Below are 18,870 nucleotides of genomic sequence, written 5' to 3'. Positions count from 1 at the left end.
CTGGAGTTAATATGTCTCAATAATATCTCACTCAGGCTCTACAGCATGGTTTGACCCTGTCACAGTTACAGTATGTGAGCATCAGTGGAGCTCATGTAAAGTTTCTATATGAAGACCTATACTCAGTGATAACAAACAAAACTTCAGTGAGTCTTTGATTTATTTGAATATTGTTTTCGTGTGAAACACAATAGGGAAGTCAGATTCAGGATCACATTATTTGATATATGCGGTAACAACGTGGTTACAGTGTGAAGAGAAGGGAGCCACTGAAGGTGTTGTGGTTATGTGGACTGTCATAGAGAGAATAATCTGATGGGAGAACCAGGTAGATTTCATCTCCTGCCTTCAGCTCCAAGACAACAGACTTAGTCAGATACTCAAGACCCACTTCTTCCTTCCCCTCATCATTAAACATGATCAGCTGGTTGTTCTTGTACACATACACACCCATATAACCTGTGCGGTTACTACACACAGAGAACTGGAGATAGTAGACCCCTTTGACTGGTGCTGTGAAGAAACCTGCAGAGTAAGAGTAGAACATGAAAAACAGTGACAACAGATACATGAGCACATATGATCATGTGACCTGCAGTATATTACCTGTAGCTGGATTGTAAGCATTGCCAATGTTGGTGAAGACTTTGCTGTATTTCAGTGTGATGTCGGTGCTGTATGGTCCAACATGTCCTGCATCAGTCAGAGCTGTGTAAAAGGCCACCTTTGGTCTCTCTGTTAACACAAAAAGTCAATGTATGACTTTAAATTTTACCTGGACTAAATAAGTCATGTATACATACATATGTGTGTATGTGTGTGTGTTACAATCATCACCTGCATTTTCTCTCTCCAGCTGGTCAATCCTGGACTTGCTGAGGAGAAGTTCACTCTCACTGCTGCTCAGTCTGGTCTGTAAGTCTGGAGTTAATGCAGTGACAGTGAATTACAGAGCAGAGCAGACTGTTAACATGCACAACAAGTTATATACAGTATCCTGACCCTCATCTTATCTGTTGACCCCGTACATGTACTAGAAACTACTTTAAATGATGAGAGAAAACCACATTCAACTCTCACTGTCCAGGAGGTCCTCATGCCCAAATGGTAAAATAGATAATCTGTCAGTGCCGCCCAAAACAACCAATATGACTGTTACAAATGATTCACATAAGACATTTCTCATCTGACACCTGTGTGGTTTCTCTGAGCTCGAGAAACATGTGAAAACGTGTGCTGTGTTTTGAAAGAATGATTTGATATCAAGTAGGTTTGTTGTGTTTTGATAGCATTAGTATGTGTAGAGGAAGTTTTTGTTTTTTAAATGTAGAGTTAAATGAACAAAATATGGTTTTGAGATGAAAATGAAATATTTGTCTAATTGATGAGATGTAGGCGTGTTGCTGTGTTAACAGGTCAAAAAAAGTAGGCCTATCTTAGGTAAACATTGGTTAGCAATTTTGAAAAAAACATAAATAATAGCACAGAAAAAATACTCCACGAAACTTATTAAACCATCATGTTTGTCAGTGAAATACCTGCAGTCTCTTTTTCTAGGTCACTTGATTTGCTCTCGGTGGCAGTCAGTCTAGTTTCATGGTCTGAAAAACAGAAGTTGGATTTTTGTTTAAAATTAAACTGATTTGTAAAATAGTTAAAATTACACAATGAGCTCGGTTAGCTGAATTAACCTGTAGCATAATGATTTTTACAGTTTTATTCTGGAGCATCAGTGCACTGACACATTTCATCACCTGCATTTTCTCTCTCCAGCTGGTCAATCCTGGACTTGCTGAGGAGAAGTTCACTCTCACTGCTGCTCAGTCTGGTCTGTAAGTCTGGAGTTAATGCAGTGACAGTGAATTACAGAGCAGAGCAGACTGCTAACATGCACAACAAGTTATATACAGCATCTTGATCTTCATGTCATATTTTGACCCAATTCTCATAAATGTGGTAGCAACTACTGTAAATGTCCATGACAACATCACACACTTCAGTCAGACTGTTAAAGGACGACATCATCAACTCTCAACAGGAAGAGTAACCAGTCTGTACCAGAGTTCTCTCTCTGCAGCAGCTCCACGTGCACCTTGGTGACCATCAGCTCAGCTTTCAGGTCATACACCTGGCTCTCACTGTCCTTCACGATTGCCTCCATGTTCCTCAGCTCCACCTTGAGCTCCACCACCATGTCTCTCAGTGCCCTCACCTCCGCCCATATGTCAGGGGTGGTTTGCTCTGTGGTCTGCTTGGTTGATTCCCCAGCTGCATCTCTTGGAGCTGTCTCCTGAAACTCACTGATCTCACCCACCTGTCCGAGGCCTCCACCCTCCCCCTGAGCCCCTGACCCACACAGAGCCAGCAGCAACAACAGCAAACCAACAACAACCCTCATTGTCCACTTACACGTCTTCACAAAGGTACAGTGGTAGAGTCGGCCTGTCTTATGTAGTCTCCAAACTTCAGCTGGCTGAACCAATGGGAAAAACAACAAGTGTTTGTGTTTGATAGTTTGAGTCAAGGCCTCAGATGATTCAATATGATCTCTGTGCTGCTGAGAAAATACAAGCTGCTACAGGCTGCTGCAACACTTTGACTATGATCCCCTCTCATGCAGTCACAGCTGTGCATACACCCTGTTTATTAATACACACACAGACAAACAGTCACAGAAACACTTATCCTAATGCTAAAGCCTTTTAGTGTGACTGAGGGTTATCTGATTCAATTCAGAGAAGGCTCTGTCTCACTACTCATCTCATTCTCTCTGATATATTATAAACCTAATATCAAAATGTCACAGGGTCAGCTAGTCATGCAGTCACCCTCACTAGGTATGAGGTAGGAACTCTCCTGTAGTATTTGAGTGAGTCACACTGTAATGGTTTTGTTTAGATTGTTGATTATGCAGTATTTTATCGTATTTTAGTTTTTTTCCATCACGTACCTCAGATACATTTTTTAGATTAGCCTTTGTTTTGACATGAAATATTTTTCTCATGAATAAAAACTTAAAACAATAACTCTATAAAGAATATTTCTAGCAGCACGATAGAGCAACACTATAAATGTTTTTGGCTGTGATTTATATGACATAAAGTCAAAGACATGAACACACCATAATTATTTTTCAGTACTCTTACTTTGATGCTGGTCCAAATGCAGGTTAAATAATAATTTTACACAATATATTTCCAATATTTACGTTCATGTGTACAGACTGTTAATTGGAATAAAAGTTGAAAAGTTAATGCAATCTCCAATCTGTATTCAAAATGAGAAATATATTTTTTCAATGCCGTACCCTCTCACTGAGGTACTCAAAGGTCTTAACACTTTGATGCAGGATCAAACTTTTGTCACTGGAGGGCGATATTTCCCTGCTTTATGTAATGTATCAACTGAAGTAAACCATACAGACTGCAGTCACCTCATATTGTGTTTCAGTGACAGAAACACATAGCCTATGATTGATGATTGATGTGTTTTGTTTTTTATTGGAAGCATGTTTATTAACAGTATAATCAGGTTACCTGACCTCCATGTGTTTTGAGTGTTGGAGGAGTAAATCCATGCAGACATGTGGAGAACATGTGAACTGCACACAGTGAGAAGAAGCCAGTTCAGTTTGAAACCAGCAGCTTATTTCTGTGAGGCTGCAGTGCTGAGGGCTGCCATCTTTCAGTGTTGCTAGTTACTTTTAACAACAAGAGTTTACATACAAAACCTATAATCACTTCATAAATTACAATGAATGTCTATAAAGTAAATAATCAGCTCCACTTCAACAAGGTACATCTTCAAAATGTCGCTTACACATTAACACATCAGTAATCCAATCATAACATTCATTACACTCACATGGACTATTTTTCTACCTAATGAGTAGCCTACTTACACTTTTGACATTGCAGGTACATTTAGCTCATAGTAATTATGTTATTTCACATAATTACGTTTTTGAATGCAGGACTTTTTACTTGTTTCTTAATTGTTGAAAATCTTGTTTTACTGACTGCTGACTCCTCACACCTCTTATCAGCCAGTAGGGGGGGCAAAATTTCCAGAAATTGGATCAGCTGAAAACAACAAGTCCTACCTTCTGATACAGACGACATTTTTTGCCTGTTTTGATAATGTTATTTCCTCCTTTGTTGTGCTGTAGCCAACAGATAAAGATAAGGTTAGTTTGACTGTGTCATGCGTCTCAGGATGTGAAGGGTCTGTCTTTGTTTGTGGTGCAGGGACACTTAGTGACGGTTGTCTGAGAGTATGCTTATCATATTTTCATGTTTTCCAGATAAGACTACAAGAAAACGTGACCTATATAATAAGATTCATACACTGTAATGGACCACATGCATAGTAAAAATGTTGTTTTTCCCTGAACTAAACAAAACAAAGTTAATACTGTTTGAAGTGCATTTATAGATGACATGGATCAAAGATTTGTGGCTGTGTTTTACTTATTAAAAATAAATACTTCCTTATATTTATGTTCTATCTTTATTTCACATACAGTGCATGTTGGCAGGAAATCTCAATCTGTTCCGTGCAACACTGCGTCTGCATGAATTTCAAGAGCTGTCTAGAGTGGCCTGGGCCTCCACTTGGACGCCTGGCTGATATCTGAACTCTACTGAGTGCACTTTTCTCATTACTTAAAGGAATACCTCATCCACATCAATATCAATATCAATATCAATATCAATATCAATATCAATATCAATATCAATTATTCTTGCCATATTATGATGAATTCTTGAAAAAATATTTTGTCTTTTTTGGATACCTCCAGTGAAGAATCCAAAGACAGCAGTCACTGTTAATCAATCAAAGTAAATGGGGACCATATTGACAACCACAAACACACAAACCCATCTATGTACAAATACTCACACAACTCATACAGGATAAACCAAGTCTCATTTATCCAGTCGTACCCTCAGTACTTCCCAAACACATTGCATTGCCTTGCCTTAGCCCTTTCTGTCTGGGACTACAAGGGAAACTTATATGCTTTTGCTTTTAGTCCCGTTTCCTCTCCGTTCACCGGAGGTATGCAGGAAAAAAACAAGTTTTCTTGACAAATTCAAGGTAAAATGGCAAGATAACTGATATATTAATCATCATTTTGTGGATGAAGTAGTCCTTTACAAGAAAGTGGAGTGCAGATCTCTGCCAGGCGACGAAGTCACCACCAAGGCTGACTGCAGCCACTCTAGACAATTCTTGTAATTCCAGCAGACATGGTGCAGAAGCGTCCAAGAAATACACGTCACAGATTTAAATGGAGCCGCAGCATGTTGCACAGAGCAGATCGAGTTTTCCTGCTAACCTGCACTGTATGTGAAATATAGATACAATATAATTATGAGGATGAATGTATTTTTAGAAAACATTTATATATGAAGACCTACACTCAGTGGTGACAAACAAAACTTAAATGAATATTTGATTTATCTGAATGTTGTTTTGATGTGATGACACAAGAAGGAAGTCAGATTCAGAATCACATTATTTGATACATGCAGTAAATGTACAGATGTTTGTCTTGGAGGCAGCAGTTTCTGAAGAACTGCAGTGTAGCCAGTAACAACAGACTCTGTGATAAATCAGTGACACATCAGCCTGAACAACATCCTTACAGTGTGAAGAGAAGAGAGCCACTGAAGGTGCTGTGGTTATCTCCATTGTTATAGATAGCATAGCTGGATGGGAGAACCAGGTGAATTTCATCTCCTGCCATCAGCTCCAAGACAGCAGAGTTAGTCATATACTTCAGATGTGAAGCTTCCTTCCACTCCCCATTGTACATCATCCTTTGCTTGTTCTTGTACAATTGTACACCCATAAGACCTGTGAGGTTACCACACACAGTGAACTGGAGATAGTAGACCCCTTTGACTGGTGCTGTGAAGAAACCTGCAGAGTAAGAGTACAACATGAAAAACACTAACAATTACTTTATGCACTGTAAATGAACATGAGCACACATGATCATGTGACCTGCAGTATATTACCTGTAGCTGGATTGTAAGCATTGCCAATGTTGGTGAAGACTTTGCTGAATGTCAGTGTGATGTCTGTGTTGTATGGTCCAATAAATCCTTCAGTCAGAGCTGTGTAAAAGGCCACCTTTGGTCTTTCTGTTAACACAAAAAAGCACATTTATTAAACTTAACCTGGACTAAATAAGTAGTGTGTGTGTGTGTGTGTGTGTGTGTGGGTGTGTGTGTGTGTGTGTGTGTGTGTGTGTGTGTGCGTGCGTGCGTGTGTGTGTGTGTGTGTGTGTTATGATAAGAAGATTCATCACCTGCATTTTCTCTCTCCAGCTGGTCAATCCTGGACTTGCTGAGGAGAAGTTCACTCTCACTGCTGCTCAGTCTGGTCTGTAAGTCTGGAGTTAATGCACAGAGACAAAAAAAATGTTAACATGCACAACAAACTATATACAGTATCTTCATGACCCTCATCCTATCTGTTGAGTTAATACTCAAATAAGTACTAGAAACTAGAGTAAATGTCCATGACAAGATTCAACCACATTCAACTCTCAAAGTCCATCAGGTCCTCAGGTCTATTGGTCTAAATGGCAAAACTTTTCTCAACCTACACCTGTGTGGCTCCTTGTAGCTCAGAGGTTTGGTTTAAGCAACTAAACTGAAATATCTCAACAACTACTGGATGTTTGCCTTTACACTTGGTACACATATTCAGGTACCTCTCAGGATAAACTGACACTTCGGTGATCTCTTAACTTTCCATCTAATACCATCATCAAGTAAAAATCTAACCTGCTGTTGAATAATAGCATGGACAATAAAAGGGCATGAAACTTATTAAACCATCAGTGAGATACCTGCATTCTCTTTTTCTAGGTCACTTGTTTTGCTCTCGGTGGCAGTCAGTCTAGTTCCCAAAGATATCAGGTCTGTGGCTTGGACTGAAAAAGAGAAGAAGTTCGATTTATGTTTGTGATGGTTATTGAATTCCAAAAACATCTTAAATGACAACAGCGCACTCAGCTGAGTGCATATTTCCACCAGGCATCCAGGTGGAGGCCCAGGCTTATCACACACACTCTTGTAATTCCAGTAGACAAAATGCAGCCCGGCTCAGAACCTGTGACATATTGCACAGAGCAGATTGAGTTTTCCTGCTGACATGCACTGTATGTGAAATACTGATAAAATATCATGAAAGAGAGAAATGTATTTTAATAACTGAAACATAGCCACAATTATTTGATCCATGTCATACATTACTGGAATTTCACCAGTAATAACTTTGTCTATAAGCTACTGCACAACAGAGAAGGAAATGACACTATTAAAACAGACAAAACAAAAATTACAGCCTTGCAGTTTATACCACCACAAACCAGTCAAGCTGCAGTTACAGTTTACATCCATGTCTGTCCAGACTCATATGTAGCCATGACAGAAGACAGTGCTTCACATGTGGGTGTTGCTGCTAAGAAGCTACAAATTCTAAAATGTGGATGCTTCACACACATCTTCAACCCAGCCTGCCATAATCAGGACAGTTCTAGGTGGTCACCCAAGATTAGAATCACCAAATCAGTGTCCAACCAAATGTCTCCCCTTCTGTTCCTGAATTATCTATCCATCCATTTTCATCCACTTATCCGCGGCTAGGTCATGGGGGCAGCAGGTCAAGCAAAGCTCCCCAGACGTCCCTCTCCCCAGCAACACCTTCCAGCTCCTCCTGGGGAACCCAAGGTGTTCCCAGGCCAGATGAGATATATAATCCCTCCAGAGTGTTCTGGGTCTGCCCTGGGGCCTCCTACCAGTGGGACGTGCCCCCAAACACCTCCAGCAGGAGGCGCCCAGGGGGCATCCTGATCAGATGCCTGAACCACCTCAACTGACCCCTTTCGACACGAAGGAGCAGCGGCTCTACTCCGAGCTCCCTCCGGATGTCTGAGTTATGGCGTTGAGTAACGGCCAAAACAGTGTTTTGCAGAACATTATGATGTCGCAGTGAAGGTGGCCTTTGGCCTATTGGACATAAAATGTCATCATTTTATCTTGTCAGACATTTGTGTGAAATGTTTGTCATAGATAATATATGAATTCTTGAGTAATGGCTAAAAACATGTTGTGAGGTCACAGTGACCTCAACCTTCAATCACCAAAATCTAATCAGTTTATTGTTTTTCCTTAAGGTGTTATTGAAATATCAAATTCATGAGAATGGAACTGACAGACAAACGAACAGATGGACGGACAACCCAAAAACATAAGACAGCTAACACAGGCGTAGAGGCATTAAAATGTGGATTTCTGGAAAACTTGTGCCCCTTACCGACCGTTAAAAAGAAGTGAGGAGTCAGCAGTCAATAAAATAGGATTTTCAACAACTGTGAATCAACGCAACAATGAGAGGTCCTTGAGCAACCAGTCATAAATGTACACACAAAATATGAGGCTGACAGGATAGGTCCAGTGTTATGCAAGATTATCTGCAGACAGCCGAATACACACACACACATACATGTGCATGTGAAACTTAGAATTAAAGTCAAAATAATAGCATATAAAATAACAAACCATGAAACTTATTAAACCATCATGTTTGTCAGTGAAATACCTGCATTCTCTTTTTCTAGGTCACTTGATTTGCTCTCGGTGGCAGTCAGTCTAGTTCCTAAAGATGTCAGGTCTGTGGCTTGGACTGAAAACAGAAGAAGTTTGATGTTTGTGTTCTGTTGTATTTTTATATTCTTCATTATTATCCTGTCCATACCATAATGACTTTTAAAGATTTATTCTGGAGCTCATAATAAGTGCATCAGTGCACTGACACATTTCATCACCTGCATTTTCTCTCTCCAGCTGGTCAATCCTGCACTTGCTGAGGAGAAGTTCACTCTCACTGCTGCTCAGTCTGGTCTGTAAGTCTGGAGTTAATGCAGTGACAGTGAATTACAGAGCAGAGCAGACTGTTAACATGCACAGTGTGTTAAACTAGTATTCAAACAGCTACTGTAAATATCCATGACAAGATCACACATCAAACTCTTCAAGGACAACATTATTAACAATCAACAGGAAAAGTACCCAGTCTTTACCAGAGTTCTCTCTCTGCAGCAGCTCCACGAACACCTTGAGCTCCACCACCATGTCTCTCAGTGCCCTCACCTCCGCCCAGATGTCAGGGGTGGTTTGCTCTGTGGTCTGCTTGGTTGACTCCTCAGCTGCATCTCTTGGAGCTGTCTCCTGAAACTCACTGATCTCACCCACCTGTCTAAGGCCTCCACCCTCCCCCTGAGCCCCTGACCCACACAGAGCCAGCAGCAACAACAGCAAACCAACAACAACCCTCATTGTCCACGTACACGTCTTCACAAAGGTACAGTGGTAGAGTCGGCCTGTCTTATGTAGTCTCCAAACTTCAGCTGGCTGAACCAATGGGAAAAACAACAAGTGTTTGTGTTTGATAGTTTGAGTCAAGGCCTCAGATGATTCAATATGATCTCTGTGCTGCTGAGAAAATACAAGCTGCTACAGGCTGCTGCAACACTTTGACTATGATCCCCTCTCATGCAGTCACAGCTGTGCATACACCATGTTTATTCATACACACACAGACAAACAGTCACAGAAACACTTATCCTAATGCTAAGGCCTTTTAGTGTGATTGAGGGTTATCTGATTCAGTTCAGAGAAGGCTCTGTCTCACTACTCATCTCATTCTCTCTGATATAGTATAAACTGATATAAAAACTGTCCTCTGTCAGAATATTGAGATGATAGTCCTTTACATCTTATATTATGATGTTTGTATCTTCTAAATTATTTGTGAAATCACTGAGGACCAGAGAAAGTTAATATCTGCTCTCTGAAGCCCTCTGGTGCTAACAAAAATACTTCAACCCAGTTTTGACAATACAGATTGCTGAACTGTGGTCAGGGGTCAAAGGTCAGGCGGTCAGACAAACATACATACGCTCACACTAAGTACGAGGAAGAAACCCTCCTGTAACATTTGAACAAGTCACATTGTGAAGATTTTGTTTAGGTTGATGATTATAAAGTATTTCATATTATTTTGGATGTTTTTGTTTAATCTAGATTCATTTTTCTAGATTTGACTTCACTATGACATCAAATTATTTTCTGGCTATTAAAAACATTAAGTAATAAAACATAAATGCTGGTTAAATAAAAAAAAAAGAGGATTCTATTGCCTTGTCTGAGATGTAGCTCTCATGTTGCTTTTTGAGTGTTTTATTTAACTAAATTAAGTATTTTCACTATATGTGTTCATGTAAATAGACAGTATTTTGAATTCAATTTGAAAACTGGATGTCTAGTCTTGACTCAAAATGAGAAATACATATTTTTTCAAACACATATCCTCTTACTGAAATACTCTAAGGTCTGTGCAAAGACTTTGGTGCAGAGAGAGCTATTCATCTGCTGTATTAAATGCATGAGCTGCAGTGAATAATACAAACTGCAGTCACTTTATGTTGTGTTTTGGGGGAAATGAATAATTGGGTCATTTTTAGTTTACATAAAGTCAAATACATAAATATATGAAAACTTTGCAGTCGAGTTGTCATGGTAACAAGTTCCGAAGATATTTTGTTTTTGTTTTGTTTTCCACATTTTGTTTTATACGTGCAAGACCGGAAAACTGTTGTAAAGTGTGTTTTTTTAATCCCGTGAGTGAGTGATTATATTATCTCTGTACTCACAACAACAGATACCAACACATATGATTGACTGATGATTAACATGATTTTTCATTTATATTTAATTATTCTTATTTACAATATAATGATGTTACCTGACCTGCATGTGTTTGGAGTATGAGAGGAAACCAGGGCACCCAGAGTAAACCTACGCAGACATGTGGAGAACATGCATAATGCACACAGAGAGAGGAAAACTGCAGTTGGAAATCAGCAGCTTGTTTCTGTGAGGCTGCAGTCTTTCCATGTCACTAGTTATTTTAGTTAGTTTACAAACAAAACATATGGGTTAAGGTCTTTAAAAAATGATTCATAGAGTTAGTGGATAATGCTTAAAATAAAGAAGTTTTTAGCATAACAATTATCTTTGTTACATTCAAGTATTTTAGTCAGTTGATATTAAAAAAGTTGGTCAACATGAAAAACATTTTTGAGTAGGATTGACTTAAAATAATAGAATATCTTTTTAAAAAAATAATTAGACCACTAAATATCACCACAACTTTTGGATAAATATTCAGCTGGTTCAACTAAATTAAGCTTTTTGAGTTCAAAGCAAATCATGTTGGTCGCACTAAACTAATTGAGTTTGTCAGATTAAAAAAGCCTCATCGGACTGACTCATTACTGCCAGAGTTGGAGCTACTTAAAAAGATGCATGCAAACTGTTAACTTCAATTTTTTAAGTTGAACCAGGGGATTTTTTTTTTTTTTTTTAAGAGCGTATGGGTCCACAAAATTAGTCTCCTATTCATTGTCTAGACTTGACATCACAGGTTTGAGACTTACTTCTCTGGTTTCTGGCTTTGAGAGAGAGAGCTCCTGTTCACAAACACTGATGCAACATTCAGGCCTTGAAAGTGTTACACGTGTACAATGACATAACTTACATCCAGGTGCCACTGATTTTATTGGACAGCAACACTGCAAATAGAACAGGACAACAGTCTTGGATGAGCATCAGCTCTGAGCTTGCTTCCTCTTATGTCAGGATTACAGCCAAAAACAATACAGTAACAAACAGCATAAGAATTACTGTCCTACAGTTAAATCAATATTAAACACACATAAAATTTACAGCCTACACACTCACAAACTCCATATTTTTAGCTGTGTGCATACACTTTTATGCAACAAAACTGCCCATAGTAGCTGCTTATATCTGCTGCTTCATGTTTACAAATCTCTGAACGTGATATTTATTCACACAATAAACAATACAAGTACAAGATAAGACCACTAGCATTACTTTCCGACGCAATTAACTAGTATTTACGCTCAGCCGACAGCTATGGCGGGCACGACATGCCTGTGTTAGCAGCTGAGGCTAGCAACCGTTAGCTGCCTTATTTACGGACATTAAGCACACTGTAAACATAAAGATATGGCACCACAACTTAAAGACAAACTTAACATAAATGTGTAAGGCGCTTTGCTCACCTGCCAGTAAAACAGGAAAACAGTCTTGGATGAGTGTGGGCTCTCTGTGCTGCTGTCTCGACTGTCTAATGTTTAGCCACTGAACTTGCTTACTGCTACGTCAGGGTTACAGCGCCACTCAGTCACATTACACAGCCAATCTGTGGCGAAAACAGGTGTCGCCCTACAATTACTTCAGGTGAAGTAAGTGTGTTTTTGATAGTGACACGCAGCGTTTTAAACTATTAATAAGAAAAATAATGGTGGAGGGGGGCAAGTTACTTACAATAACTAACAAAGAAATAAATCAGGACATAATCTGAAACTGAACTAACAGAGTGTCCAGGGTGCCACAAAAATGACATCTGAATTCATAATTTAGGTGCTGCTCCCCTTTAATGTATCAGCAAGACAATCCAATCATATAATATATTACTGCAACACTCCCAAGGACTATTTTCCTGTTGAATGAGTAGGCCTACTTTTAAAATTTTGAGTACATTTAGCTGGTAGTGATTCTGTCCTTTTCCTTGTCCTTTTTCCTAATGTTGTTGTAATGATAATAATAATAATAATAATAATAATAATAATAATAATGATAATACATTTTATTTATCAGCGCCTTTCAAGACACTCAAGGTCACTGTACATAGAGCATAAAAAATCAAAAATCACAGCAGCAATTATAAAAACATTTAAAAAAGTTAGCAGCAGGCAATGACATTTAGCAGTGATGGGCTTGTTTAAACAGATTTTGATGTTGGATTTGAAAGTGTCCAGGGATTGAATATATTTAGGGGCTGAAGGCTCTGGACCCCATGGTGGTCAGGCGTGCTGGAGGGACAGTGAGGCTGTTTGAGGAGGAGGATCTGAGAGACCTGCTGGGTTGTAAGCTATTATCATTACTGTCTGCCCTGCATCTCTCTCTGCATCTCTCTCTGTATCTGTCTCTGTCTCTCTTTATGTATCATTTTGTCATATGGATTACTGCAAATTTGTAATTTGATCTGTTCTGTACGACATCCATTGCACGTCTGTTCGTCCTGGAAGAGGGATCCCTCCTCAGTTGCTCTTCCTGAGGTTTCTACCTTTTTTTTCCCCTGTTAAAGGGTTTTATGGGGGGAGTTTTTCCTTATCTGCTGTGAGGGTCCAAAGGACAGAGGGATGTCGTATAAAGCCCTCTGAGGCAAATTGTGATTTGTGATATTTGGTTTTATGAATAAAATTGATTGATTGATTGATCCTATCCCTTGAGTAAGATCTTCAGGGCTGTTACTTATAATTCATTAATTTTCTGTAACAGCTTATCCTGTTGGGGGTCGCGGGAGGGCTGTGGCCCATCCCAGCTGACATTAGGCGAGAGGTGGGTACACCCTGGACAGGACTATCACAGGGTTGACATACAGACAAACAACCAGTCACCCCCAACACACACCTACAGCCAATTAAGAGTCACCAATTAACCTAATGTGCATGTCTTTGGACAATGCAAGTTCCTCACAGGGGGCTCCCCCACCCTGGGTTCAAGCCTCCCGTCCTGGGTTCTAATGGTTCCTGTTGTGAGGCGACAATGCTAACCACCAGGTTACTTTACTACCAATAGTGCTGACATTTGTTATCAACAACGGCATTCTTATCACTTTGAAAATAGGAAAATTAATACCAGAACTTAACATTTTGTTGTTAGAAACAGAGCACATAGGCAGATTTTTTTTATCCCTGAATGCAGAATGGGCTTTAATGAGAGGCCTCGAGAGGACACAGACAGATATTTTAGGTTGTTTTTTAAAAGAAAACAGCATACTTCCAAACCTGTAGAATGTACAAAAAATATTGGATATAAATCAGTGAACAACAACAACTTCAAGTATAAGTGTTGTTTGAAATATCCTGTTTTCTTCTGTCTACACTGCACAGATGATGACATTTCATTTACCGACATAGATTCTGTCTTTCATTTACCAGCCCGCATCCTAGCTTGTGTTAATATGGCTCATGGAGTGTATCAGTGAAACCTCACTCAGGCTTTATAGCCTGGATTGGCTGCTCTGGCTACCCGAAGGCTCAGTCATTGGTATACTTTTATATATAAGGCATTACTTGGTCTACTGCCTTCCTACATTTGTTCCTTAATTGCACAGAGAAGTGCTTGTCCTTACTCCTTTCGTTCGCAGGACTACTTGTTGCTTTCTGTTCCATATGCCCGTACTGAATTGGGTAAAAAGGCTTTTGTCTACTCTGCACCTTCAGCATGGAATATGTTGCAAAATGACTGGAAACTAACAGGGTTAATTTCTTTGAGCGCCTTTAAATCCAAACTAAGAATACTTGAGGCCGACTCCACTACATGTACTTGTTTTTCATAATCTGCTTGTAAATTCAATACTATTTGTTTGTGTTTTATCTGTGTAATTTGTAACTGTGCTTCATACTTGCTGCTGCCTATCTTGGCCAGGTCTCCCTTGAAAAAGAGGTTGTTAATCTCAATGGGATCTTCCTGGTTAAATAAAGGTTAATAATAATAATAATAATAATAATAATAGTGTAGTTTGAGCCACATTCAAATCAAAAAGTTGATGGAATTGTCTCATGTAAAGTTTCTATATGAAGACCTAAACTCAGTGATAATGAACAAAACTGCAAAGAGTCTTTGATTTATTTGAATGTTGTTTTCATGTGATGACACAAGAGGGAAGTCAGATTCAGAATCACAATATTTGATACATGCAGTAAATGTACAGATGTTTGTCTTGGAAGCAGCAGTTTCTGAAGAACAACAGACTCTGTGATAAATCAATCACACATCAGCCTGAACAACATCCTTACAGTGTGAAGAGAAGAGAGCCACTGAAGGTGCTGTGGTTATCTACATCGTCATAGATAACAAAGGTTGATGGGAGGACCAGGCGAATATTATCTCCTGCCATCAGCTCCAAGACAGCAGAGTTAGTGAAGTACTTATAATGTGCATCTTCCTTCCACTCGACATTAAACATGATCCGCTGGTTGTTCTTGTACACATACACACCCATGAGACCTGTGTGGTTACCACACACAGTGAACTGGAGATAGTAGACCCCTTTGACTGGTGCTGTGAAGAAACCTGCAGAGTAAGAGTAGAACATGAAATACAGTAACAATTACTTTATGTATTGTAAATGAACATGAGCACACATGATCATGTGACCTGCAGTATATTACCTGTAGCTGGATTGTAAGCATTGCCAATGTTGGTGAAGACTTTGCTGTATTTCAGTGTGATGTCTGTGTTTTGTGGTCCAATATATCCTGCATCAGTCAGAGCTGTGTAAAAGGCCACCTTTGGTCTCCCTGTTAACACAAAAAAGTAAATTATGTAATCAAAATTGTGTGTCTTTGTGTGTGTGTGTGTGTGTGTGTATGTGTGTGTGTGTGTGCAGTGAATAAAACGTTACAATCATCACCTGCATTTTCTCTCTCCAGCTGGTCAATCCTGGACTTGCTGAGGAGAAGTTCACTCTCACTGCTGCTCAGTCTGGTCTGTAAGTCTGGAGTTAATGCAGTGACAGTGAATTACAGAGCAGAGCAGACTGTTAACATGCACAACAAAGTATATACAGCATTTTGACCCTCATGTCATCTTTTGACCCAATTCTCAAAAATGAACTATACTGAAAATGTTCATGACAAAATTAAACCATCTGTGCCGCCCAAAACAACTGATGAGACTATTAAAAAGAAAAGGACACACACAATTCAGTTCTCATCTGACACATAATAGGTTTGGTTCAGTTTTGTCAGCAACCTAGAAAGGTGTTTTTTGTTTTTTTTTGACCATGTAAGATGGCTATCATCTATGTTAAAATATTAAATGCAATGCCAGTAACTTTAGTACAAACATTCATGGTCTTTTTCTTCTAGCACCTCAGGATGAACTGGATTCACTTTGGTGATCTCTTAACCTTTTAATCTTGTGCCGTCATTAGTCAAAATTTTGTTTTTTGACCAAATCTAATATCATTCTCATCAGCCTAAACTATACTTTGTGTTTAATGGTAATCAGTAAATGTTAGTATGCTAACACAATGTTAGCTGATGATAGCATTTCAGAGGTCCATTGTGTTTTACCCTGCATTCATTTGGCGTTGTAATAATCAGAAAAATGAGCTCCCAACTGGGAAAATTCACGTGAACACCAAGTTGGAACATCAGCTCAAAGAAAATGTTGATGTATGAGTTGAAGAGTTGGCAGACCAACAGACCAAAGTAAATGATTGGTTGATGGTAAGAAAGTTTTTATTAATTCACATATTGCATATGATTTTTTTACTCTCACATTATTTGTAATATGGTATTAGCTTGTAGCCCTTTGCTGCTGTTCACATAAAGTGAGCTTAATGAGTAATAGAAGTTATTTATTAGCATTAACCCTGATAACAAGTCACATGAAGCAATATATCAGTAGGGACTGTGCTGGTGCAGGAACACGCCTCGGATAAAATCAATAATATAAGTTTCCATCTGTTATAAACATGCTGTTTACATGCTCTGAGCAATAAAATACAACACATCATCTTTCTAACCTCGTCACCCTGGACTCTGAGCCACTTATATATCTTTTAAGAATTTACCAACACTACAACACATTGTTAAATGACCATGTTCTGTAGAGGGTCGCTGCATAATTATTTTACTCATTAAGATAGCCAAACAAATTTTTTGCCCCCACTAACAGCTTAGTCCAGCCATGACTCACAGTTCCTTCACTGGATCCTTCATTTTAATCCATTATTATCACTGGCTGATGCCCTTACCCTAACCACTGGTAGTAGTAGAAAATAACAAGCCATGAAACTTATTAAACTATGATGTTTATCAGTGAAATACCTGCATTTTCTTTTTCTAGGTCAGTTGTTTTGCTCTCAGTGGCAGTCAGTCTCATCTCTTGGTCTGAAAAACACAGGAATTAGAGTTTTGTTTGTGACAGTTTAAAAATACCACAATGAGCTCTGTTGTGTTTTTCATTAAATGTTAATAAATTATCCTATCCATAACATATACTGTAGATTTTTAAGGATTTTTTCTTGAGCTCACACAATCATCATCAAGTTCACTCTCACTGCTGCTCAGTCTGGTCTGTAAGTCTGGAGTTAATGCAGTGACAGTGAATTACAGAGCAGAGCAGACTGTTAACATGCACAATCTGTTGAACTAGTACTCAAACTACTGTAAATATCCATGACAAGATCACACATCAAACTCTTCAAGGACAACATTATTAACGCTCAACAGGAAAAGTACCCAGTCTTTACCAGAGTTCTCTCTCTGCAGCAGCTGCACGAACACCTTGAGCTCCACCACCATGTCTCTCAGTGCCCTCACCTCCGCCCAGATGTCAGGGGTGGTTTGCTTTGTTGTCGACTCAGCCGATTCCTCAGCTGCATCTCTTGGAGCTGTCTCCTGAAACTCACTGATCTCACCCACCTGTCCGAGGCCTCCACCCTCCCCCTGAGCCCCTGACCCACACAGAGCCAGCAGCAACAACAGCAAACCAACAACAACCCTCATTGTCCACTTACACGTCTTCACAAAGGTACAGTGGTAGAGTCGGCCTGTCTTATGTAGTCTCCAAACTTCAGCTGGCTGAACCAATGGGAAAAACAACAAGTGTTTTTGTTTGATAGTTTGAGTCAAGGCCTCAGATGATTCAATATGATCTCTGTGCTGCTGAGAAAATACAAGCTGCTACAGGCTGCTGCAACACTTTGACTATGATCCCCTCTCATGCAGTCACAGCTGTGCATACACCCTGTTTATTAATACACACACAGACAAACAGTCACAGAAACACACTTATCCTAATGTTGAGGCCTTTTAGTGTGTGAAAATTGTAAACTGAGCAAAGTATAATCTTAACTCAAGACTAACATCAAGACATGTCTAATGTGCAAATACATGTTCAGTTCTTCAAAAATTAAATGAAATTATCAGTCCTGCATATTGCATATTCTTCTCAAGCCCATACTTTCTCACTCAAGTCTTCAAGATGTTTGTTTTGCATTTCAATTTCCTTTGAGCCGTGCAAACTGTACAGGCTCTAAAATTACTTCAAATTGTATTCAGGTGACATGAAGGGTCATTTTTAAATTTGTTCAGAGTCCGAAGAGAGTAGATAGGTGGTAAGGGGGTAAAGGAGTTGGGGTAGTAGAGGTGTTAGGAGGGTTTAGGGGGATTAAGAGGGAAGAAGGAGTGTTATTCCTTTCTCCTGTTTCCTCTTTTCTCTCATTCAGTGTTGTTTTTTTAGTAAGTCATTCAAATCCTTTTTCAGTTATAAAGTCTCGCTGCTTTATTGGCCTTAAATTGAAAATGAGTGGCCTAGGATTTATGTGACCAGATCTCCCTGCTGAGTTACAAGGCGCATGACTCTAAATTATTCTCATCTAACTTGCCTGTTTGTTTGATTAAAGATTAAACCGGCAGAAATGGAATATATTATTCACTACAGTGTTTCCATTAGTTTATAATTACCTGAAACTAAGAATTGTTGTGTTTTTGTTACCTTAAATGAGCTGTTTACACCTGCACACAGGGCTGGTACTCTTCCACAGAGTCCGCCATTTTGTCTCTACAGTAGCCCAGAGCTGAAAAACTAAACACTGGCCTTTAGACAGGGTCATTTGTTTTCGGGAGAAGTTTCAGTAACTGCAATTGCAATCTGCAACCTCGCCACTAGATGCCACTAA

At 39.2% G+C, this 18,870-nt stretch overlaps 1 protein-coding gene and 1 long non-coding RNA gene across 32 annotated transcripts; both read right to left on the bottom strand.

The window, feature by feature from the left end:
• Positions 1-206: 206 nt before the first annotated feature.
• LOC126387987 (girdin-like) lies at positions 207-18,859 on the bottom strand. 31 transcript variants are annotated; one of them, XM_050040828.1, is made up of 11 exons: positions 17,440-18,859; positions 17,015-17,077; positions 15,592-15,675; positions 8,620-8,703; positions 6,866-6,949; positions 6,320-6,403; positions 1,755-1,838; positions 1,539-1,601; positions 838-921; positions 607-735; positions 207-525 (listed from the first exon to the last, which is right to left on the bottom strand). In XM_050040828.1, the coding sequence occupies exons 1-11, from the start codon at positions 17,693-17,695 to the stop codon at positions 245-247; spliced, it is 1,296 nt and encodes a 431-aa protein (XP_049896785.1). In that variant the 5' UTR covers positions 17,696-18,859; the 3' UTR covers positions 207-244. The 31 variants fall into 31 exon arrangements, with proteins under 31 accessions (XP_049896785.1, XP_049896786.1, XP_049896791.1 ...); XM_050040829.1 differs by lacking the exon at positions 15,592-15,675 and adding an exon at positions 8,846-8,929; XM_050040834.1 differs by lacking the exons at positions 15,592-15,675; positions 17,015-17,077 and adding exons at positions 8,846-8,929; positions 9,101-9,272 and having other exon boundaries at positions 17,612-18,859.
• On the bottom strand, positions 9,294-12,246 carry LOC126387990 (uncharacterized). The gene is made up of 4 exons (XR_007569714.1): positions 12,170-12,246; positions 11,519-11,653; positions 10,830-10,877; positions 9,294-9,431 (listed from the first exon to the last, which is right to left on the bottom strand). It is a non-coding gene; the product is annotated as an uncharacterized LOC126387990 (long non-coding RNA).
• Positions 18,860-18,870: the final 11 nt, after the last annotated feature.

Source organism: Epinephelus moara, chromosome 3, assembly GCF_006386435.1.
Source record: "Epinephelus moara isolate mb chromosome 3, YSFRI_EMoa_1.0, whole genome shotgun sequence".
Classification (NCBI taxonomy): Eukaryota; Metazoa; Chordata; class Actinopteri; order Perciformes; family Serranidae; genus Epinephelus; species Epinephelus moara.
This window is presented reverse-complemented; position numbering and strand designations above follow the sequence as displayed.

Coding starts and splice junctions, on each gene's coding strand:
- LOC126387987 (XM_050040828.1), bottom strand. CDS start 17,695: ATGAGGGTTGTTGTTGGTTTGCTGTTGTTGCTGCTGGCTCTGTGTGGG. Junction 6,404..6,865: donor CCTAGAAAAAGAGAATGCAG/GTATCTCACTGA, acceptor CATTAACTCCAG/ACTTACAGACCAGACTGAGC. Junction 1,602..1,754: donor GCTGGAGAGAGAAAATGCAG/GTGATGAAATGT, acceptor TCTGTTTTTCAG/ACCATGAAACTAGACTGACT.